This window comes from Fringilla coelebs, assembly GCF_963513975.1.
Source record: "Fringilla coelebs genome assembly, chromosome: 3".
Taxonomy (NCBI): domain Eukaryota; kingdom Metazoa; phylum Chordata; class Aves; order Passeriformes; family Fringillidae; genus Fringilla; species Fringilla coelebs.
This window is the reverse complement of record NC_140030.1, coordinates 95,105,414-95,129,581: the sequence shown is the minus strand read 5'-3', so window position 1 is coordinate 95,129,581 and position 24,168 is coordinate 95,105,414. Positions and strand designations below refer to the sequence as shown.

Genomic DNA, 24,168 nt, shown 5'->3' with positions numbered 1-24,168 from the left:
TCTCCCACGTCTTGTGCTATTGAACATGGAAAAGAAACCCAAAAATATTATTTGCCTTCCAAAGTTATGGTTTCTGGCAAGAGAAGGAACCTCACAGCTTGAGTGTCTGGCCCCTTGCTCCTCAGAGGGAAGAGCTGCCAATGGTGCCAGCCCCAGATAACCCATCCCCGCCCACTCTGCAGTCTGGGGGCACCTCTCCTTGGGCACGAGGGCCACCAAACTCTGCCACACCACATCCTTACACCTGGTTCCTAAGGAAATACGGTGACTTCTGATGAGCTGGTCTCTACAGAACCCTGATTTTAGGTTGCTGGCCCTTCAACAACTAAGCAGCTTCAAAGAGCCGGACATAAGCACTGATTTATTTTTGGGACGAAGCAAGGTGCTTGACAAGCAAGATTCAAAGCTCAGGTAGAAGACAGTACCTCGTGCTCTGCACAAAATCAGGAAGTCCCTGATTTTGGAAGAACTGAACATATGGGTTTAGTATTATGAAGGAGACAGTCATACAAAGATGATACAATGATGAACTGAATCAAGTGGACAGAAGTGTTTACAGAGAAGGCAGGACAGGAAAATGGACTGACACTTAGCTTGCTGGACAAGTAGAAATGATACACAATCAACAAAGACCACTCAGGCTAGAAAACTGTCTGTGAACCATAATGAAACCACAAGAATGCCACCCTAAGAAGATAAAATTAAAAAATGCAACCATATATTACCAAAAAACCTAAAACTAAAACTAATAGCTGCTGAGAACTACTATAACATCAGAAAACAAGAACTGCAGATAACTGCAATTACAACATCAGAAAACAAGAACTGCAGATAACTGCATGACTAGAAAAAACAAATGGGAAGACCAGCTCCATGGCCAAGAAACTTAGACATGAAATTTACTTTAGTACTAAGGAAGCTTAACAGTGATATTCCTCCATTACATAAAAACTGTTGAAATACAGAAATATGAAATATACTTCTGTAGATACAAAAGCTAGGCAAGTGTAAGGTGAATAGATTTTTTTTTTTAAATTTCAGCAGCAACTTAGAAGGTCTTAAAACAACATTGTAAAACAAGTAAGACTGGATAACTTGCATAAGGACTTTTTAAAGAGCTGTCCAGTGAAGAATAGAAATTATTAAAACTAGCTTTCAATAAATCCTAAACACCAAAAACTACCTTAAAGATTTAAGTCAGAATATACTTGTTCATACACAATCCTAAACAGGCAATCCGTGATATCACACTTACACAGTCAGCCTTATACTGATCCCAGAAAAAATATGTGAAGTGTGGGAATGAGAATGAGCTCAGAGGAACTAAGGGAGTATAATCACAGCAGCTCAGGAAAAGAGATCCCACTGGTCTGTACCTTAGTGAGTGACACGGGCAGGTAAGACAACAGTTTTAATATAACGTACTTGGGTAGCTGCAAGACATTTAAGCTGGTGCTACATAATGGCTTCATTAGGAAACAGGAGCAACAGGACACAAACAGGGCCAGGCAGTAAATGAATCAAAGCCTTGTGTTTTTATGAGACTTCAAATACAATGGCAGACAGCAAATCATTATTGAGAGGAAAGCATCCAAAAAGGTCCAATTTTACTGTACTCTACTATCTAATATTTTTATCCACCATCAGGAAGGAAACCAAACCATTACTAATCAACTGCAGATTCAACAATGATATGGATGTGTTAAATAATGAAGAAGATGCACTAAAAAGAGAGTTACTTGAATCCTGAATTATCAAGATGTCCATGTTTTTCAGTCTGGGAATACAGCTGTAGGACAGAGAAACTGGACCATACTTACAAAGTAGGAGATTACATCTGATAGTCAGCACCTCTGAAAAGAACTTGGGAGAGATCCTGGTGGATAATTACCCATGCATGAATTTCAACTTCTTCTTATAGAGCTCCTGTCAAAGTTACTGCCAAAGGTAGCTGCATAACTGTGTAGTATTGAATTAAAGGAGTTTGCAACATGCATGTGACTTGATAATGGCACAGCCGCTCCTGAAATACTGTGTCCAACACTGTTGTCCAGCACAGTCTCAGGAGAACATGAACAAAGCAGGGGAGTTTTAGAGGGGAGCCATGAGAATAACTGAAAAGGCTAGGAAGTATCTCAAAGATTACATACAGCACACTCAACTTTAAAGAGATGTGGCTTGATCACAGTCTACAGATCTGAAAGACACCTGAAACTGGATAAAGCAGCCCGTGCCAAGCTCCTGGCTGCTGACTGCAGGGTCTTCCAGCAGCCACGCCTGCTTACTCTCAGCCAGATCTGTTCCCCTCTCCAAAACTTCCATTTCCTGTGGGTACCTACAGAAAGCCCACAGATCTGACAATGGGTCTTCAAAATAGCAAGTGAAGGTTTAAACCAGATTCAAATGCTAGAACTTGAAGCTAAACAACCTAAACCACAAAGATATTCATTTTTAGTCCCTGTAATTAATCACTGGAATAATTCACCAAGTGTGCTGTGAACTCCCTTTCAAAAAGAAATTAATTCAAAACTCAATGGCCTGGAATATGTAGGTAGAGAGATCAGAAGACCATAATGAGGGCCTCCAGCTTTTTTAACTTGTCTATCATAACTCAAAGCTTCCTAGAGCAATATCAGTCTCATCCTTTCTAAAGTATGATACCAACTGCTGATTAGCAGTGAGTGTGAACAGACCTGAAAACATTACACCCTGAGAAGAACATCTCATTCTTGCAGAGATGAGCATCTCCTTCAGTTATACAGGCTCAATCAGAAAGCTGCCTGCAGCTCTTGCTGTACTTAAACTAAAGCACTTTATATCCTGTGACATTAAAATATTGCCTTATATTAAACAAGAACCAAAACACTCGGTTTCATATCCTGAGTCAAATGAAATCTCATCCCATCAGGACACAGGAAGTACCACACAGATAGAATACAAACCAAGCTTTTTGCTTTTGCTTTTTTCAAAAAAGGAAACACACAAAACTCCAACAACCTATGCTGGATGTTGAGTCCTTTCAGGCTTTGAGAGGTGTACAGTAGTAGTATAAACATGATAGAAAACAGCATTCAGGACATTTCTTATCAGCAAGGCAGATTTAACTGGTATTTAAAAGGCTGGTATTCTCAAAGGCTAAAAAGAGACCACTCCTTTCGGTGCTGCTTAAAGCCCTGGCCACAATGACTGTTCTTCTTGCCTAAACAATTGCTGCACAGAATCCAGTTTCAACATCACAGGAAAAAATCTGGAGTGACTTTACTGACTCGAATTAAATTGCTCCAGCTCTTCATCCATGCAAAAAAATGTACCTCAGAAGTTAACTCATTATTTTGTGAGCTTAGAGACACATCAAGTCAGAGAGGCTTTATGTAAAACCACATGCACCTTCATGCTATAAGCACAGCTCCTGTTCCCAAACTTCTTGGCTTTCCAGCTTGTAAACTCAGAATATATCATGTAGCAAAGCGACTTTCAGAAATGGTCCTCCTGGCTCCCGCTCTATGCAGAACTGACTTCTAAGATTTTATTGATAACATAAAAACATCTTGTTGGCTTAGCCCTGACCTTTCTCTACAGTCCACTGCACAGAGATTTGCCACATTCTTAGTCAAAGCCTTTAGATTCTTCCCTGCTCCGGGCGCTGAGGTCTGATTTTGCACATGTTTCTAAGAAGCCTCTGGATGTGATGAACTTCTAGACAAAAACTCGCTGTAGGGAGGATGATAAAGATATATTATGTCATGTTTATTTGCCAAGACCTCTGCAGTCAGATGGTCATTTATTTTAGACTGGGGAAGATGTGGAATACCCAAGAAGTACAGGACTTTAACCCATTCCTCCTTCTCTGCATTCTGCAGTTCTTGCCATATTGCCACCATATGCTGATCCCAGATCTGCCAACAAATGTAGTCCATCAATAAGGCTAACTAAGGTGTTTATTTTCAAATGTTGTCTTTGTTTTTCAGGCCTTATGCAGAAGAATGTCTCCAGTGGAAGCTCAATAAAGGGGAAAGCACCATAGTACAGTAATACACCCCAATATATATTGGAGATGCGGCCACTCCCTGAAACAAAGGAATGACACTTAATACCTGACCAAAGACTTCTGCAGCCAGTGGAAAGACTTCCAGCAGGCTTTGGACCAGGGCCCTTAATCTGGGGAACATACTCTCAAACGGCAGAGAAATGGAAAGGTTTGGCTGTATCACGGAGAGTTGGCCCAGCAGGGACAAGTGTGCATGAGGCAGATTCCTTTCCAGACTCCACCTCAACAAATACACTTCCAGCCAGAGAAAATCAGGTTTCCCAATACAGTGTGGTAAGTAATGGGACTGCAGCTTGGAAGGAGGCAAGTTCCTTCGGACACATGATATTGTTGTAACTCAGACTACGGCCACCTTCATAAATATCTCTTTTACTAGATTCTTTGGGGGCTCTTTTCTTCTGTGATTAGCAAGGGGAATGCTAAACTTCCAAATGCATGGCTCCTATCATCAGAGAGAAATGCAAGCTGGAATGGGGGAATCCAGATTCCAAGAGGGAGAGAAAGGTCAGGCCCCCAACAATCTGTTCCGAGCCCATCCAAAGTGGGCCAAAGCTGCTCACTTAGCTCCCTTGCTTTGCACACTGTATATCCTGGCAGGGAGCCCCTCAGTTCCTATCACACCACCAGATCAGAACAGCAGACTGATTTTCAAGAAAGCTGGAACTTGTTCCCCGCTCACAGAGCTGGAGATGTGTCTGCTGCAATAGCCTGCCATTGTGGGCTGGATAAACACGCAACGAGCACGACAAGCGAAACCTACAGACATCTTTCAGCAAACCTCAGTGTTGAAATGTGGCTACTTCACTTCCAAAGCGTGCATCAAGAAATATCTGAGCATAAAGCAGTGATTGGCACAAGACATACAAGCCTTGCTCTGCCAGGGAGGCCCAGAGCCAACTGCAACAGCCAAGAAAACTGGGTTGGATCTCTTGGAGATTGGGTGAGAATGAGAACATCAATGATCTGCATAGATCCAACACATCTCCAGACTGTTTACAATGTCCTATCATGTTGGAGAGTACAATATATCATTTATCCTTCCCCGAAGGCAAATATCCCTTATATCCCCTGCAGGCATTTGAAGGCAGAAATGAACTGCCAGTGGACCTGAACCTTGGCATCCATAAATCTTGCTTACTAGGCATTCATTAAGTCTCTGCTTAACCATTCTCCAGTCAGCTGGATCAATTTCTGCACCAAAGCCTCAGTGCACAAAGGCCAGGAACTATGATGCAAAGGGCAGAGCTGCCCCTCCACAGCCAGGGAGAGCAGAGATGTCTCCCAGCTTTGCTAGTCCAGGCCACCCATGAGACCAAGCAGAGATGGGACAAGGAGCAGCAGCCTGCCCCAGGCCCTGGTGAACACACCAGGCTCTGATCACCACTTGTGCCATTGTTTCAACCCACTGCTGCATCAGAACAGGCTGAGTTTGCAGCATTGTTTTTACAAGCTGTTTGGAAGATGTAAAGTTTTGCAGGTGTTCTTTCTGGTGATCACCTTGGCAGCCCCAGAGATCTTTACGACTGTTTGCCCAAAGCCCAAAAGAAGTCATTTTATCCATACTGGACAATGCCCACGCAAATAAGCAAGGACTGCTCCCTCAATCTGGGGTGCTGGGGATCAGCTGTAAACACAACTGCGGGCTCAGGATTAATAAGTATTATTTTCCAGAAGCCTTCATCAAATAAGTGATTTTGAGGTGCTTTCTGACCACTTCAAAAGAGTCAGTGCTGCTTACACCTATTAGTTTTTCAGCCTTGTGATTACAAAGTTCACCCACAGGGTAGGGGGATTTTGTGGATTTTTTTTTTCCACCCCAAGGAATGAAAACCAACATGTTCTGATTCCTATCTTTCAATCATCACTATGGTAAAGATATATTACCATCACTATTTCAGCTGAGCTAGCTGCTGAATTGCAAATGCTGTAAGTAAACAAAAACAAGTAAGAGAAGGAACTTCAACAGGCTTAGCTTGCCTTTTAAAATTCAAAGCAGGGGTTTAAAAGAGATGAAGCCAGGGAAAACACTGGATACTAACACCAGCCAAACAGGGAAAAATAACGAAGTTGTAAGCCTGAAAAACTGAAATGGAAAGAATGACAGATTTACTGCTGCATTTGATGCACATAACCACCGATAGACTCTCCCCAGGAAGTGTTGAAATTACCATCACTGAAATGAATCCAGGAGCTAAAAATTAAATTATCTTTCCCAGAACATTCCAATTTGGGCTTTGGCAGCAGCAGATGTTTTAATACTGCAGAATGTATGCACGCGCGTGTGCGCACGCATGCAGACACGCCACGCACCCCCGAGCACAGTATCCTCTTTCACGCGAGACCTCCCTCCGAGCTTCCACAAAGTCAGACTGAACTCACGGGCATTCTGCAAAGTCTCTGCTTCAAAGTCTCTGCTCAAATGCACAACTGTCAGATTAAGCAATCCATAAGGAGTCTTACAGCAGCTCCAAGTTATGAATGAATGGTTATTTGTGAACTTGCCTGTCAAGACAGATGCGGTATTTGTCAGCGCAGTGTGGGTTAGATACGATGGGAAGGAGCCAAACAAGCAAAGTGAAAGGTCAGTATCACAACATTTTCCTTCCCCGCCCCTCCTCAGTTCGCCTAAAACTATGCCACAGCTTTTGCTGAAGTCCAATACAGTAGTCTATTTTTATGCAACTTACCATGCTTATTTGAAAAGCAACATTCAAGCAAGAAAAGCAAAATAAAACTGTGTGCAGAGGGAGAGAAGAACAGGAACACTTTGACGCAAGAAAGCTACAGGAGAGGGACAAATCCAAGACTGGCAGAAAACAGCATATCTTTAGAAACGTGGTAACACTTGAATTAAGACCACCCCGTGGAAGCTGAAATACAATGCATTGTTTTCCTTGCATTAAAAATGTAGTATTACAAGGATTACAGGTTAATTCATGTTGGAAGTCCAACCTCCAGCTCAAAGCAGGGTCAGCTATGAGGTCAGCTTATGTTTTATAATTTATACAGTTATTTTTAATAACCTGAAGTCAGCACCACACTGTACTAAGTATTATATAACAACAAAAAGAGGCTCCCTCCCTAAGGGGGATTCAGAGGGGAAAAGCTCAGCTCTACAAGGAAGAGCCTGAATATGTCAATGAGCATCCCACATGAAATGAGACGCACTTCTCTGTCACTGTCCAAATTAAAACCTGAACAAGGGAGAGATGTTCTGAAGATCCTCTCCACACTCTCTGCCACAAATCTGCTGCAGGGGTGCCTGCGAGGTCCAGCATCTCCTGGAAGCCAAAGATGGATGCCAGAGAGCCCAACTAACACTAGATGTATTTCAGCAGAGCCTGTCTGTTCCCAGTGACGAGCAGTCTCTCTGCACAGCTGCCTTAACTCATCCCACAAAGCCTCCAACACAAGGAGCCAGAAGCTTTCCCAGCGGAATGAACTGCCATGTTCCCTTTGGAAAACCTGGCTGTTTGAAAGAATGCTCTTTTATCCCAAGAAGCAACTTCTCTACTGTGGACCAACCTGCATAGCACCAAAAACACATAAAAAACTATAAGGACCAGACAGATCTAGCAAAGCCAGGTCTAGCACTTCATTTCTGCAAAGCCAGTCCTGTGCCATCCAACCTAAGAGAACCACAGCAGTGAACAGCCTCATGAGTAATTCATAAATCCAAACACCACTGGTCACACTGGAAGAAGATAAAACACAACCCTTGACACGAAGGGTTTTTTTCCCCAACATTTTATTGTCTTGTTACAGACAAATCCTTCAGTTTCTCCTCTATACCTTGCAGCTGTATGTTTTGTACAGCCGGGTGCCCAGCTGCAATCACTTAACACGGCACAGACAGCAAGGACAAGCACGGGGGAGATGTTTTAAGAAGAAACATTGCTGCTTGAGATTGACTACTACAGGAAGCCAACTGAGAGTGATGCTGCAGTTAAGAAGTGACTATCCACAGCACAGACTGAAGGGGAAGCAAGCAGCAGCCTGTGGTGGGTGCAAGCTTTCCCTAAACAAACGACCAAGCCAATCCTTTTCATCTAAACAAACCAGCAGAAACATCCGTAACACATTATTACATTAAATAATACCTGGAGAGAGAATCATCCTCAAGCTAAAAGCTGCCTGCTTGGAAACCTGCTGCATGTGGTTTCACAACAGGAACAAAAACGTTTGTGTATCTTCACTCGTGACTTGTTTTGTCACCATACCCTGGGGTTCCTCTCTTTATCTCTAATACAGAAGCAGCCTAGCACATCAGTGCAAAGGCAAAGGAAGCAGCTGCCCAACAGGGCCAGCCTTCTTCAGGATCACTGAAGAGTTTCTTCCTTCCCCTCTAAAACATGCTGTAAAGCATTTCCTTCTCACAGGGCTCCCATGCCCCAATGGCAGACTTCAGCAGAGTGAGAGGGATTTGAACCCTCTGGCTTTGTTCATCCCTGCAAGTGCACCATAAATTGGGCCCCAACTCAGGAAGCTAATTAGGCATACAGAGAGCCTTAATGCTAATGAGCCTGTTCATGTGTGTGAAGCTCCGTGCGTGTTTCAGGGCTGTGCTGAAGAAGCTCGCTGAGAATGACAGCCAGTTCTCTCATTCATCCTTCTCCTCAGCGCTGGTGCAGACAGGAATCTCAAGCTGACAGCAAAATGCTGGAAGTAGTAACTTCAAAGTAGCACAGCCATCTTGATGGCCACTACAGTTCTCATGCAGAGTACCAAAGAGGAACAAGGCTAAAACCAGCATCTAATTAAGATGATGCTCTGCTTTCCTCACTCAATCACCTACTCCCACTAGTCCTGCAAGTACAGCCAGCAAGAGCAGCAGGAGCTCTGGGCGCTCCCTTGCACATCTCCAGCCACAAGAAGAAGACAAGGGCACATTTCCAGAAAGGTCTCTGGGACTACAAAACATTCACACTGTCAATAGCTGGAGAGTGGGGAGCAGTGGGGCACTGCTGCATATTCACCAAAAGGGCTTTTAAGCATGGGAAGAGGCTGCTCAGAAAAGTGGTTGAGTCACCATCCCTGGAGGTATTTAAAAGTACAGCTGTGGCACACAGGAACAAGGCTTAGTGGTGAACTCCACAGTGATAGGTTAACACGTACTCAGATGACATAAAAAGTCTTTTACAAACGAAATGATTCCACGATTCTGTCAAATCTTCTCACTCACCAAACTACAGTGAAAAGTGCCTCTTTCAAACAGACACGAGAGAAATTCCAGCAGGGTTATGGAGAAGACTTGGGAATACAGCCCTGTCTTGTAGCTCATCTGACCAGGCAGTATTAAAGAGGGGAGTCATGGGTATTTAGCTTTTCTGTAGGCTTCATCCTCTGGAAGGAACTCAAGGACCATGTATCATTCCAGACTGCCTCTTGGACCTTCCCCCCTGCTTCCCAGCTTGGCACCCTGCTTACAGTACAAGTGGCCGGTGATTCAGAAGCCAGGCAGGAAGCACATGTGGTGCTGCCCTTCATTAGTGCACCAGAGCATGTTATTTTATTATCCCTCTCAGTATGTAGAGGACTACTGTCTAGAAAATTACCCCGCGCCTTTCTAAAGCCATTTGCAATTTCCTGGGGTTTTCCACCTACGAAGACTGCATTAAATGTCATTCCTTGTGGAATAAGGAACCGTTCCCCCCACATCCCTCCTTGGGAAAGCCTTCACATTGCTTCAGGTGCTGTCTGTAATGCAGAGAGTATGCCTGGCAAACGCCTCTTCCTCCAAGAGGTGCTCCAGAGCACAACCATAGGTCCAGCATAGCAAGAAACTTTTAAAGTAAGCTGTTCCTTCTGAGTCTGTTTCCATATGATTAATAACACGGGAGAGCCTGTCAGGTTAGGCTCTGTGTTGTGCTAAATGCAAACACAGGTGAGCTGTTAACATCGTGGTAATGATGCAGTCAGTGCTGGGAGCCGTCTGCAGGAGCTGTTCTGGTACCCTAAAGACAAGGAACCCACATATGTGTGATTGCTGCTAAATTGAGTCCTTGTTGATAAAGTAGAAGCATGTCATTGTGCCCTGCCAGCTTATAATGTCGTCTTTCATGGGGCAAATATTCAGCAGAAGGATGGCCTATGTAAAGCAATATTCATGGCACAGAGCTCCTGAGAAGACTAATCCAAGCCACCAGCGCAGGATGGAACCAACGGAGGCTCCTTCACACTAAGGCAGCTTAAAACTCATGAAAAACCAGGCCCAAACCCAGAAGAACTGGGTTGTCTTTGGCTAATGAGTACTTATAAGCCTATCTACAAGAATGCAGAAAACTTAAAATTTACCTGCATTGGCCTTAAGCTATCACTGCAAACCAGTTCACTGACTGTAGTAAAAATTGCTTTGAATGAAGATGATAGAATGGGCCTTGGCCTCCATATACTAATGTTGCCTGTTTTTCTCAAGTATGCCTGTTGTTCATTAGCATTACAATTCACAATACTTAATTGTGTTGGCATTTAATTTCTGTTTACTCTGAGTGCAATGGCAATCATCACGTAGCTTAAGTATCAGGCCCTAGATACTCAGCGAACAACTGGTAAGTAATTAGCTTCGAATGTGATCCAGAATTCACAGGAACCAGTTTTAAGCATTTACACAAGTAACTTTGCCTAGGCACAAAATTCCCAAGAACTCCGTGATGTTGTGCTCAGAGAACACCCTATCCAACCTTCCTCTTTAAACTCCTCTGAAAAACCTCAAATTCTGCACTTAGGAGAGATTAAGACTCATAGAGATGCATTCTGTCCTGAGCACAAGGCATGCTTGACAGACAGAAAGCTTTCTGGTTTTTTTCCAAATGTCTTTGTAGTATCTTTTCTGACACTTCTTTCGTATCTGTTGCTTTTGGGTCACACAGTCCCCGAATCACTGAATTTCCACCCATATCTTGATGTGTCCTTAACCTCAAGTGGACTCTCAAGCCAGATGCCCCCTTAGTTCCTCAGTGCAAACTATCAGTAAACCTTAGCACAACTTTAGTTTGAGCCTTAAATTAACAGCATGTGAAAAGATTAATATGAATAATTTCAAAACTAATCAGATCCCTTCTTTAAATGTTGACACAGTATTATTTATATCCCATAAATACCTTCTTGACTAAAATTCATCCCAGGAGATTGGCATTTTGCCAGTTCTATTCATATTTACTGTATTTATACAGTACAGTTGGCCAAGGATAATATTTAAGACAAAATATGCCTTAGGGTATATACAGTATCTCTTATAGTTTTCCTTTTAAATCTCTTCATTGCTAAAAATATTTAGTCTGAACTTTACAAAATGCCCCACTAAGACCTATCAGCGATCTGTAGTGATATATTGCTGACTATGAGTATAATTAGAGCATATTTGTAATGCTTGGGTTGTAGTCAGTTTCTGAACGTTAACAACTTGTGGTAAAAACTGAACCACTGATCTTTCCCATGCCTGCCTTCCAGCAGCCTTTGACCTCCAGTGCATTCACACTGATCCCCTTCTCCCTCCTACCACTCTTCAACACAGCAGACACTGTAGAGTTAAAAAAAATCCACTCTGAAATGCCTAGGAGAAAGTGCCTGCGGCCGCCAGAGCTGCACTTTCAATTTCTTCCCTTAAAATATGGTGGAGTGATTTCTTCCTTACTGTCTTTTTTGGAAAGGTTCGCTCCCTCCAGCATAACTAGAGAGCAGTGGAAAAACAGTTAACCTACTTACTCTGATGTTAGCGACAGCCCTCGCACAGTAGTGCTGGATGTGCTGCGAGCTGGCCCTCGGATCCCAAACGTCTGATGCACTCTGTTGGTAGATACCTGCAATCTCCTCCGCTCTTCCAAAGCCTCTATCGATACTTCAGACCAAATCTGGCCCCTGACAAGGTTTTAAAAATAGATCCCCTTTTGCCAATACCATCCAAGTCACACACCACAGATATTTTAATTTTCTGGGAAGTATGCAGCTGCACTTTGGACTATTAGTTGTCTGCAGTCTGCTGAAGCAAGGAGAGAGGACAGATGTGCTCAGGACAGATGCTCTTTACAATTCTCAGAGGCTCTCTGTTACAGGGCCAACTCCCCGAACCAAGGCACTGCTATAGGTCTTCCCAACCTTTGCCCATAGCTGCTCCTCTGCCCTGGGTATGATCTAATAGGTCTCAAAAGGAACTGCTGACTTCTACCAAAACCACCAGCAAAATAATACAGTACATCAATGTGGAAAATAAGCATGACTTCTGTGTTCTTGCTATGGCTGTGAATTATACTGAACTGCTCTGCTCATACCCACTTGGCTCCAAATATGCAGGGTTTTTTTTTTAAAAAAAAAGTATTTCTTCCCCAAGGGTAACAAGGGTGGAGTGTATTTATCATGGCTATTAAGGATGGTGCCATAATTACAATAATAAAATGGCTCTGACTGCCAGGATGTCCTGTACCTGATGTTGTCATTTAAGACTAAAGGAAGAAAGGGAGGCAGCTGCACGGAGCATGGGGTTCAGATACCTTGGCTGGCATCCTAGGACTATCCCATGCAAGACAGAGCAAGCCCCAAAGCTACAACTTGCTAAACTAAAAATAAATAAGGGGAAAATGCAATTAGAAACTCTAGGATAAAGTTACCAAGATGGCTGAATTATCTATTTAAGCAAGAGCTATGTACTTTTGAGAAACAGACAGCAAGTATATAGGGCATCAAGTGGTGGGGGAGGGAATCAAGCTAAATGAAATTACTAGGGACTAGGGTTTGGTTATGTGAACGGTGAAGTTATTTTCTGCTTCTGGTATTTCACTTTCCTCGGTATGATGATGATCTAGATTCTTTTAAGGCAGTGCGGTGCTTTTTCTTTCTTTTTTTTCCTGTGCACTTAAGCTTCACTACCAAAACAAAAAGGCACGTCATTATGATTATTAATCACTCTAAGTGGATTTGGTCAGCACAGAGCATTTGTACCTTTTTTTTTTTTTTTTTTTTTTTTTTTGTGCAAAACGTGGCATGGATCACCAGAAGGTCGTTAAAAACAGCAAAAGGTAGACGGGCTAAGACAGGTTCCAAAAACCGAAGCTACCCAGAAGGGAAAAGTTTTTCTGTACCTGAAATGAAAAGTGCCCACGAACCGAAAGGGGAGGCTAGTTAAAGTGGGAAGAGGAGGGAGGACGTCTCTGTCCTCTGAGCATCTATGCCAACAGCAGTGTGCGGGACAATGCTCTAAAGGGACACAGACAAGACGAGCTGGCAACTTTTTTTTTTTTTTTTTTTTAAGACCTCCTTTTCTTTTCAGTTATGGAGAGATGGAAACCTGCCCGTTCCAGACACTCCAAGGGAAACAAGAGCAGTGGAAAGATATTGGCTCTTTCTGGAGGCTGTACACGGGGCTGCCGGGGAGCTACAGCCGGTGCTGGGGAGGGAGTGGGATCCCGGGAGGGGGGAGCTCTGCTCAGGTACGTGGTGGTGGCAGCAGAGGCACCCTGAGCAATCCCTGGGTGACTTCAGAGGGGTCCGGAAACCTGGCGAGTCTGGGGCAACAGGTGATCCCCCACAACATACCCACCCAGTCATATGTACCCCGTCACCTAAATTAAACCCTAGAAGCCTCCACCTAAGCGATGCTGAGGATGACAAGCGAGCCGAGCAAAGAAGGCAGAGTACGATGCTTGGGGGTGCTATTTAAAGGTGCAGAGCACCGCTAAGCCTCGGGGGCGAAAGTACGCACACATGCACAAACGCAGAGGACTTACTTTCGGGGTAAAAAGGCTGCATGTCTATTTTGTAAACTTCTTTGGCATAATACTCCTCGTCGCTCCTCTCCCTCTCGCAAGTGGCGGCTCTGTGGTTGGCTTTTTCCTGCAGCAGGTCCCTGGTGCTGTTGTAGATGGAGATGACCTCCGGGGGCACCTCCTCGGGCTCGGGGTACTCGTCCGGGGGGCTGGTGAGCTTCAGTTTGCTCAAGATCTGCCCCCGGATTGCCTCGATCCTCTTGCGCATAAACTGATCCATGTCGAGGGTGCTGCAGGTCGACAGGCTGAGAGCCACGGTGGCCAGATCCACGGTGAGGAGCACGCTCAGGAGATAGCAGTGCATTTTAAGTGTTTAAATACAGCGCCCCCCCCAACAAAAAAAAAAAAAAAAAAAAAAAAAAGGCGACTTTAGCAACGAACGACAACACGAAAAAAAAATTCAAAAAATAAAAAGGGGATCTGTGCAAACAAAGGGGAGATCGGCAGACAAAATGCTCTTAAAAACCCGGCTGCGAGGGCGGCTCGCAATCGGAAAACGCACGGGAGGCGCTAGTGAAAAAAACACCAGTAATAAGAAAAAAAAAAAAAAAAGAGAAAAAGAAAAAGCAAGTTGCTACAACTAGATAAAAAATCGGGAGTGCAAAAAAGGAGGAGGAAAAAAAAGCCCCCAAATAGATACAACAAACCTGCAAATCAAGTAAATGGCAGAGAGGCTGCTCTCAGCGCGCTGTAAAACAAAAATCTGAAGGCGGGGGGGAGAGAAAGGGGGAAGGAAAAAAAAAACCAAAAAAAAAAGGAGGAGGACGAGAAGGCGCAGTGATGGCTATCACAGGGCGCTGCCGCAGCCGGCAGAGAGAGAGTGCCGGCGCGGCGCTGAGCCCCGCCGTGCGCCCGCGGCGCCCGACGGCTCCCGGAGGGCAGCGGCAGCGGCACCGCCCCGCGCCCGGCGGCGCTCAGCCCCCGCGGCGGCGCGGGCGGGCACCGAGAGCCGCGCACGTGTGCGCCCGGCCGGCGGCGCCGAGCCCCGGCCCCCGCGCAGCGCAGCGGCAGGCGGCGGCTCCGGCCCCGCGGCGGCGCCCGGCGCCCGCGGCGAGCGGCGATCCCGCGTCCGGCCGCGTCCCGCAGGCTGCTGCGTGCGCCCCGCGCCGCATGCACCGACCCACCCCCGCCCGGGCCGCTGCGCGCCGCACAGCTCTTCCCAGCTCCCTCCTCTTCCTCCTCCTTCCGAAACGCCAACCCGCGCCGCAGTCAGCGAGGCAGCGCCGCCGCGCCCCGGCAGCCTCCCGCGGGTCGCAGGCGCGGAGCCGGCAGCCCGGGGCTGGCCGCAGCGCAGCGCCGCTCTCCCCGCCCGCCGGCCTCCCCCGCGGGGCTGGGGCTGGCCCCGTCCCCGGCGGCTCTAGCGCTCCGCCCGGCGCCCCCCGCCTGCCGCCCCCGGCCCCTCGGCTCTCCCTGCGCGGAGGGGACGGGTGCCAGCAGATAACATCACGGCCGCGCAGGGAGAGGGAGATTTATACGATCTCCCCGCCCCACGTGCTCGGCTCGCTGCGAAGTGACGTGGAGGGGCTGCGGGAGCGGAGGGCTCCGCGCCGCCGCCCGGCTATTTATTCCCCTCCGCGCCACCGGCGAGGGACTCGCCGCAGCCCGGCCGCTGCCGAGGTGCCTCAGCCCGGGGCAAGGAGAGGCGAGGCAGCTCGGAGTCGAGAAGAAAAAGCAAGTCCTGCCAGGCTTTTATTTTACTTCTTTTTAAAATAAAGGCTTTAGTGCTTCTTGCACCTATTATTAAAGTAATTGGGCCAAATGGCACTCTGGCGTTAGAGGAAGAATAACACGCCTCTTGGACACCGCTCAGACGCGTTCCTGTTCAAGGTTGCGGGGCAGCTCTGCCCGCTGCTCTGTCACAGTACGCTCCTCGGCACTGCCCCTTACTTTCACTTCCAAGTGTGTTTTGGGCAATTCTCGCTGTTCCCCGGATACCTTGGTAATCGGTACTACCGGCCAAGGAGGGAGAGACGACAGATGAGGAAGATTTGCTCCTTCGCCGAGGTCTCCTCTCCTGTCAGAAGTGTGCAAATACATCCTCATCTGCACTTGACAGAAGCTCTCAAGCCCCAAATGCTCTGGTTATGCCGGTAATTCAATTTTTCCGCTGCCTCTTTTGGCCAACAAACATCACAGCCTCCATCCATACCCTACTCTGCCCCAGGGAAATCACTCCACAGTCTACTAGGCATCCCTCAACTTAATGCCATAAAGCTTTTCCTTTACAGTTCATTTATCACCACTGTACATTAACTTTAAAAAGTGATCAAGTAGCCTTTTTCTTTACTCTCACCCATTTTACATTCCCTTCTGAATTAAGTTATCACTGAATTAGGTTATTGCCAGAACTTTCCAATAACATCATCCTAAATGGGGCAAGGCTGTTTTTCAAGAACCTCTATTTTCAGAGATGAAGAAAGATGTACAAAAGGTACTCAAAGGGCCATAGGTGTTCCCAGGAACATCTCAGCCATTGCCAGTGGTATTAGGGGTAAACATACACAGGAGAAAGGAGGTGGCATGACTGGGACCTGGAAGCACTGAGAATCATGCAAGACACAAACCAGCCAAACACCACCAAAGGCTTCCTCCAGCTGACCACCCCTCAGGAACAATCTTCTTTCTGCAAAATTTTCAAATGTTTTCCAAATGCCGGTCCCTAAATTAAATTTTCCTTCCCAGCGAGGAAAAGTGCTTCCTGTGAGCAGCTGTGGCTGTGTGCTGGGGTGATGGAGGCACCCAGCAGCACAGAGCTGCCATACGCTGTTTGCCTTGGCAGGGCTCTGCTGCAGGGGAATCTTGTGCCAGCTAAGGGCCAGCTAACCTCAGACTGCTGTGGGTACCAGCGAGATGACATTCTCTAGGAGATGGAGGAGCTATGAAAATATATTTTTGACAGGTATGTGTACACAAAGAGACTCTAAAAGTAAACTTCATTCTTTACCAGCACGTGGGTATGTACAGCCTTACGTGCAACCAAGATTGCATCCTCACGATGCAAGAGTTAATAGCGCTTTCCACTTAAATCCATGAATTCCTGCAAGGCCAGATTAAACCTCTCTGCCACAACATCACTCTTTTACTGCCGTACATGTCAATGTCCTGCTCCTACTGACCTCAAAAACACAGCTGCAGTGTCAGGAATGGCAACGTTTCCAAAATTACTCAAATAAACAAGCAAGCTCAACATGTAGACTCAGCTGGTTTCACTTCTGCAGCACACCTGTACAAAACCAAGGGGACAGTTCCTCGAGCTGTTACATCTCACAGCTCCACTGCTAGCCAGCTGAGGAATCAGCTCTGTTACACGAGGTACCTCAACCGCAAATACTTCTAAAGAAAAGGGTTATTAAATTATTTCCTCCAAAAGCTACAGCTGAAACCATGAAGGAATTCCTTATACAGCAACTGCAGCCCTGCAACACTTGGCTTTGAGTGCCACTCACCTCGAGGGCTTCAGAGCAGTGCTTGGGACAGTGCCGGACACCCTCCTCAGGGAGGGAACTCACCCCCATCTCTCAGGATCCCTCTGCAGACACAGCCCGCCAGATTACTAAGTGTTTTGATCCTTGAAAGTTTATTATTGGTGGGGGGAAAAAACAAAAACTCAACCAACCCAAACTTTGCATGTCTTTCACAAACCCTGACGCCGTGGGGATGCCCTGCTGGAGGCCATCAACCCCACGTGTTCAGTGCCCAGCTGGCCACGCTGCCCACGGAGCTGCAGGGGGGTCCAACCTCCAGAGAAGCCCTCCTTGGGAGCTGCCAGAGATCCAGCCAGGCTGACAGCAAACCAGTCCGACTAGATTTTAGAAGTTGCTGAGATTCCTTCTGATTTGGCAATGATTCCTTAGTGTCTTTTAGGCCATCTAGGAAAAAAAATAATAAAATAAGATAAATCTTGGGTTTGTTCTCATCTGAGAAAAACCCTTTGCTTCTCTTCTGACCCTTTTACTGTGACATAGGGTGTAAGGCTTACCCAGGTGCATGTCTTCATTTTGCCTTACAACTGCAGCAAAGCTGGATTCCCTAAAACTTCCATGGTGATGTTTTCGCCACGCAGAACTTCCCGGGCATGCATACTCCATTCCAAAAGCCCTGGCCACTTGGGCTAAATCCCCAGCAGCTGCAGAAGCCCACCACACATGCCTGAGCTGCTCCGGTTTACTCCAGGAAGGGACACCTACCTGCTAGCCAAATCATTCAAATACACATCCACATTCATAAACATCGACTTTCCATTATGTAATCTAAATGGAAAATACCTGGAACATATACATCAGGATAGATCTGGTCTTAGTTCTAAAATCTCCCCCTTGCACATTTAAGGAGGCTTTTTTTGCCACAGAAGTCCTGCAAACTAGACTCAAACAGGTGTCATTTTTTACCTTGCTAAAGTGAACACATGGAAGAGGCAATCAAAAATTGTCAGAAATGGCAGAACCAAACTGCAGGCACTCAACAAAGCTGGATAAAGTCTTATATCACAGAATTCAACTATAACATGACCTTTTACAGAGGTAATTCTGCTTCTACATTCTACTCTTTGTGACTATTTGTTACTATCTGTGACTATTATCCCAGTTTGTGACTATTTGTGACTATTATCCCAGTTTCTGACTATTTGTGACTATTATCCCAGTTATGGCTCTGTATTTTATCTTGCAAAGCTTCTTCATTTTTTTTCATTCCACAACAGCTTTTACTGATGACTACCTGTTAGTTTCAAAAGTTGCTGGGATTATTAGACACTGAAGGCTAACTCAGCTTACATTTATCTCTTCCCTGTGCCTCTACAAAATGGCCTTGTCCTATGGGGCTGCTGTCAGTAGAAGCTTTGTAAGTCAAAAAGTGGGAATGGGACCTTAGTGTGCATATGGGAAAAGAACAGAACTTATCTGTTTTGGTGCTTTTAATTCAATACAATACCGTCTTTTTTACATATTCTTTTTTTTTTTAATAAACACTGACTGTTTATTAGAAAAACAGGGACACCTGGAAAGTTACTTCACTAAATGTAAAGGTTTCATGTTTCCTATTAGGTTAAAAATTACGTGGTCAGGATTTTACAATTTGTGGTTTCTTTTTAGATTGTTTTGGTTATACGCAAATGCGCTGTGCAAACTACAAAGGCAATAATCTTTCTAAGACTGCTGACGACCAGGCCATTAAGTAAGGTGGCTGGTCACATTTCATAAACTAAAGAACATTGTTGGAAGAGGAATGACTTTTAAAAGTTAAGAGGTGACTTTTGTAAATTCTCACACTGATGACGAGTGTAGGATGATTGCACAATTAATTCTTTGTGGCACACACAGAAATCTGCAGCCATAACTGTGGTTGTGTAGAATCTCAGTCATTCTGATGCAGGGTGCTAGAGAAAAAAACACTTTTGAATTCTCCTTTTTATAAAAATACACGTATAAATGTTCAACTCGGAGAGCCAAGGTGGCACCTAATAAAGGTGAGGCAAAGAGATGACAAATAATGGAAAATTGTAATATATACTATAATAAAACCTTAGATTTTACTGTTTATTATCCTTAGTGAAGTAGAAGTCCATACCTCTGTGCTGCACATTTCATTAGTGTGTGCTGTAACGCCTGGATGAATTTGAGAGCAAACCCTGCTGACCTTACCAACACAAGCAGCCCCACTGGCCCAGGATTGCATTTCACACAACCACAGCCCATTCCTGCAGCACTCATGTTCCAGAAGATAAAGGCTATTTTATAGAACATGCTGTTTGACACGCAAGACTGCTACCCATATATACACATTTAACTACTTGTCAACTTGCAAATCAAAGGTATGCTTCTGATATAAAGAGATAATTTATTTGTGTGAGCCAGAACTTCTTTTAAATATATATAGAACAAATATAAAACAGGAATATGAAATTTTATTTTAATATTTATTTTTAGACACACATACATTTTTGTGTATTTATAAATATATGTATTCATACATAAATATCTATATACATAAAAGAAGTTCTTGTTCCTACAAATAGATTTAATAATTTCAGTGGAAACAGTCATGAGTAGTCAACAAGATCCAAAAAGCCATTCAGGTGTCATCTCTGAGAACTTACGGAATGGCATCATCTTCCACCATCAAGTAAGAACACAAAGCTGTTATGTCCACACAGCAATATATAGTCTGTGTTTAAAACTGCAGCCTAATGAAAGATATCTAGAATGCAATTAACCCCCAAAAACCTGTCACCAAAGACCACCAAACAAACGCCAAAACAACAACACCGGAACTTTAGACAGGACCTCAAGCCAGAATGACTAAAATTTGAAGGGGAAAAAGAATTCTTATGGAAAAGAAGAAAAGGGAACAGAAAGGAACATCACTATTAGTCTGTATTTCAGTGCTGTGTTATTCTTCACATTTTTCAACTCCTAACACAGCTTCTCTCCAGTAAAGTTGCACCCTGTCTCCACAGAGTACAGCCAGACATGAGGGGTCTAGGGAAGCATCAATAGCCTAAACCCCGTACCCTGAAAACATACACATTTCCCATGAAGGCTGCACACATCACTGCTGCATCCAGAGTTTCTGCTTCCAACAGCTGATTTCCAGCATTGAATAAGTTCAGATTCAAGTCTTCATAAAAACTTTGCCTAAGAAACTTCCCCATGGTTACATCTCCCAGTTTGATCCCCTCACGTGCTTTCCTAAAACTGCTTGTCAGCCTTGAGAATGCCACGCTAATCTTCTATGTATCATTCCAGTTTTAGTCTATATGCCACTGAAGAAAAGGCCTTCCTTAATCCTAGCACCTGTGGTTTTAAACACCACAGGAAATCCTGTTTCCACTTAAGTCAGTAAGACTTAAATATCAGCAGAGGCAAATGATCAGATTCACTAACTAAAAATAAAAATAATTAAAATAAGACAGAGAAATATAAGCTCAGTGGCTCATAAACCAGAGGGCCCTGACATCTACTTATAGCAAGCATGACAAAGTAAAGACAGTAGGGTAAAAGTCATCCCTTTAATCTCAAGGTTTGAAGTCGTGACCTGCATCTCCTTCTCAGAATTACAGCTGTTGCCTTCTATTTCTGAAGTGCATGGTGATGATGTGGGTTATACCTCATTAAGTAACACACAAATGATATCTGTAAATATTGGATTCCTAGCAGAGCATCCACTGGAGTTTATTCAACAAATTAAAACCATGTAACTCAAGTTCGAATGTGCACCCAGACTGCGCTGTTGTTACGTGTATAGCAAGATTAATTGGTAACAACTTCAATAATGGGCCAGCCAGTAGTGATGCCATATTTAAATCATATTCTGCAGCTACAAAATCAAACAGCTCTGGGTCTGGCATCCTGACTTCTTCACAAGCTGCCTATGCAGTCTGCGCAGATGAAAAGCTCTAATAAGCTAACACAGCTTCAGAAATGTTTTTTCCCTAATGGTTTTTAAGCAACACATGTTCAAGAACATCCTAGAAAGCAATGCATTGTTTCTTATTACCTCATGAAACAAAACCAAACCCACAACCAAACCAGACCGCATGCAGTACCAAGCTTTTGTGCTGCACTCATCAGATTAGTGCAGCGGTCTTTGCCTCTCAGCCTTACACATTTTTAAACCTATTTTCTATGCCTGGCTACTGAAATCAATTAATACAGTATTCCTGAATGGCTGATCAAACTACATCCTTCCAGACAGATGGTTTGAGCTTGGTGACTCTATCTAGAATTAGAACAGAAAGATCTATTTCTGTATTAGTACTTTGATCCATATCCAGATTATTTTAGAACTGGATCTTGAACAGGCCACCTCTGCGGAGTGGCAAAGATGTTCAATATTTTCTTCTGAATCAATGATCTTTCAGATGGGAATGCAATTAAAGTGGGTTACTCCCCCTGGTTTTAGCTGGGCTCTAAGGACCAGTCTCTAAGCTTCCCCATCATGGATATTGACTGACAGCTGAAATGCCTCCTCTCACAAATTCTAGTGTCATTTGAACATCCACCTTACCAACAATTAAATCAGAATGTAAAAATGTCTACAAATGGGCTGCAAATGTGCATCAGACCCAGTAGTGTCTCATATAAAGGACCTGAGTCCACAAGCTCATCGTTGCAGTCCTGTGAAATTAAAAGCAGTTAATTCACCATGAGACAGATAGTCCAGTAATGTGCTTCAGCAGCAACTGAAGTGAATGAGAATCAAAGACAAAACCTGTGTCTGGGAGGCACAGTGTTGACATAGAAAGTTCAAGTAAGAAGGGAAATCTCTGTCCATCTTCTTCACATAAGATGTGTTCCACTTCTTTAATTCTAGGAAATGACAGAAAAATTTAAAATAACAGTCCAGCAGTTAAAAAAAAAAAAAAGGCAAAACATAGCAGATGGAGAGAACAGCAGTGGCACTGGCAATCCTGGTCTGGCCTGCTGGTTGCAGTGCTGTAACATCAGAAAGGTGTTTAGCATCTTGCAAGGCCTGACCAGTCCCCTTCTAACACAATCCACAAGAAAGAGTATCAATGTATCATCCTCTCAATTTGTCAATGTTCACACTGAAAGTATATTTATCCTTGGGTCTAATACATTGTTTTGGCTGAGTAATGCATCCTTAAATTGAGGATCTTGTCTGAAGTTCTGAAAAATCTCCAGTCTTTTTCTATTAATCATGAAGAGACACTCAGACATTTATGAAGTCTTTTCTTAATTAAGGATAATCATAAGGATATAGCAAATTTCAGCAGGTACTGTCAAATACTTCACTCCTCTAAAAAATCCACCACATACAAACCCACACTGTTGTTACCTTTTGTACAAAACTACACCATTGCATCAATATTGCACTACTGTGCAATGTGGACCTCTTTTGAAACTCATTGGGGTTATCAGTGAGGATGCAGAGTAGCCCGTGGTGCAGACTGCCAATGTGTGTTTGACTGCCCTTCTCCACCAAGCAGCCCTGTGAGGTGTGACTGGGAAGGTGCCATGGGCAGGTATGGCAAAGGCCCAATTACCAACAGCTCAGGGGCTCAGCTCTCCAGCGACAGTTTTCATTCAGCTGCCTGACCTCAGGCACCCTTTCTGAAATGGACACAGGCCAGCTCTTGTCCCTGAACACAGGGTACCCTAAGTTAAAGGCTGCTTCACTGCCCACAAAACTTGCAATTTATGGATCACTTAAAAACCAAAGAAAATCCTTTTGAGATAAACTGTACTCAACCTGAAAGTCAATGCAAAATCCACATAATCAGGAAAGCCTGTCACTATCTTGTTGCTTGAATCAAGCAACATTTTTAAGCTTTTCTATTCTGAACAAGATTAGAATGTCTTCCTTTATCAGGATACAAATGCAAAGTTCAAAGCAAGAGAGTGATTGAATAGCTATGAGCCTTAAGTCACAATCTCCAAGATTATATTCATAATGCATTTTATAATGGGCTCCTAAGTGGCTAGTTGAATCTTTAAGTATTTCAGATTTTAGAATGATGGCAAACAACCCTCTGTTACCTTCTACTTATGATTATACATGCCTACAACACATGACTTAAAGAACTATTAACATAACATCAGCAGGTTTTATATTTAACCATTTCTTAGTTATGGCATGAAGTTGCTCATAAGAAATGTAACCAACTTATCTTGTAGGTGAACTGTTTCTATTAATTTATTCAGCTACTTCTGAGAACACTATGTAAGTAAGAAATCCTAGTGGTACGAAAACCTCAATGCAAGTCTGATCCTAGTTAGCAGTTCACAATGAACCCCACCACATTTACTGAAAACAGAGTGAAGAAACACAAGGAAAATGTAACATGATGCTCCAAAAGTTCATGCACTAGCATGAGAGAATGGGCAATTGAACCAACTGTGGCATTGTGAAGAAATAATGCTTTTTATGAGTATTCCTAAAATAACCCTCCAAAGTGCCTCTTGGAAACTGCTTGTGCTCATGAGTTCACATCCAAAAGCTTGATGAAAGTACCCGAATTAATTTAACAATTTTGTATCCAACAGGTTACACACACGGATTTAAGAAAAATAAGTTATTTCAAGGGATGGAGTATTTCACAAACACAAGGACCTTCCGTGTTGAAGGTATTCAGTTTGACCTGAGTTTCATTTTAAACATGTCCCTTAAGACAGAAAAGCAATTGAAAAGATGCATTTGAAAACAAATGCTTTGTCTAAGAAGGATCAGCCATTGCTAAAAGTCAGGAGAAGAATGGTTAAGAAAAAGCCCTTATCTGCTAGATCACTTACAGAGGTGAAACACTGGAGGTTTACATGCTGCAAGAGGTTGGAAGCCACTGCTTTAGAACAGCAGTAAATGAAATGTACAGTCTTCCACCATCTGTTAATCAAGAACTTCTTC

The 24,168-nt window shown here is 44.1% G+C and overlaps 1 protein-coding gene across 1 annotated transcript in view; it reads right to left on the bottom strand.

Annotated features, from left to right (window-relative positions):
* TGFB2 (transforming growth factor beta 2) overlaps window positions 1-14,714 on the bottom strand; it is a 57,770-nt gene extending 43,056 nt beyond the window's left edge. The window contains exon 1 of the mRNA XM_084202561.1: window positions 13,768-14,714. Within this exon, the coding sequence (XP_084058687.1) occupies window positions 13,768-14,110 (343 nt within the window). The 5' untranslated portion in view covers window positions 14,111-14,714. The remainder of the gene's footprint in view (window positions 1-13,767) is intronic.
* Between the last annotated feature and the right edge of the window lie 9,454 nt (window positions 14,715-24,168).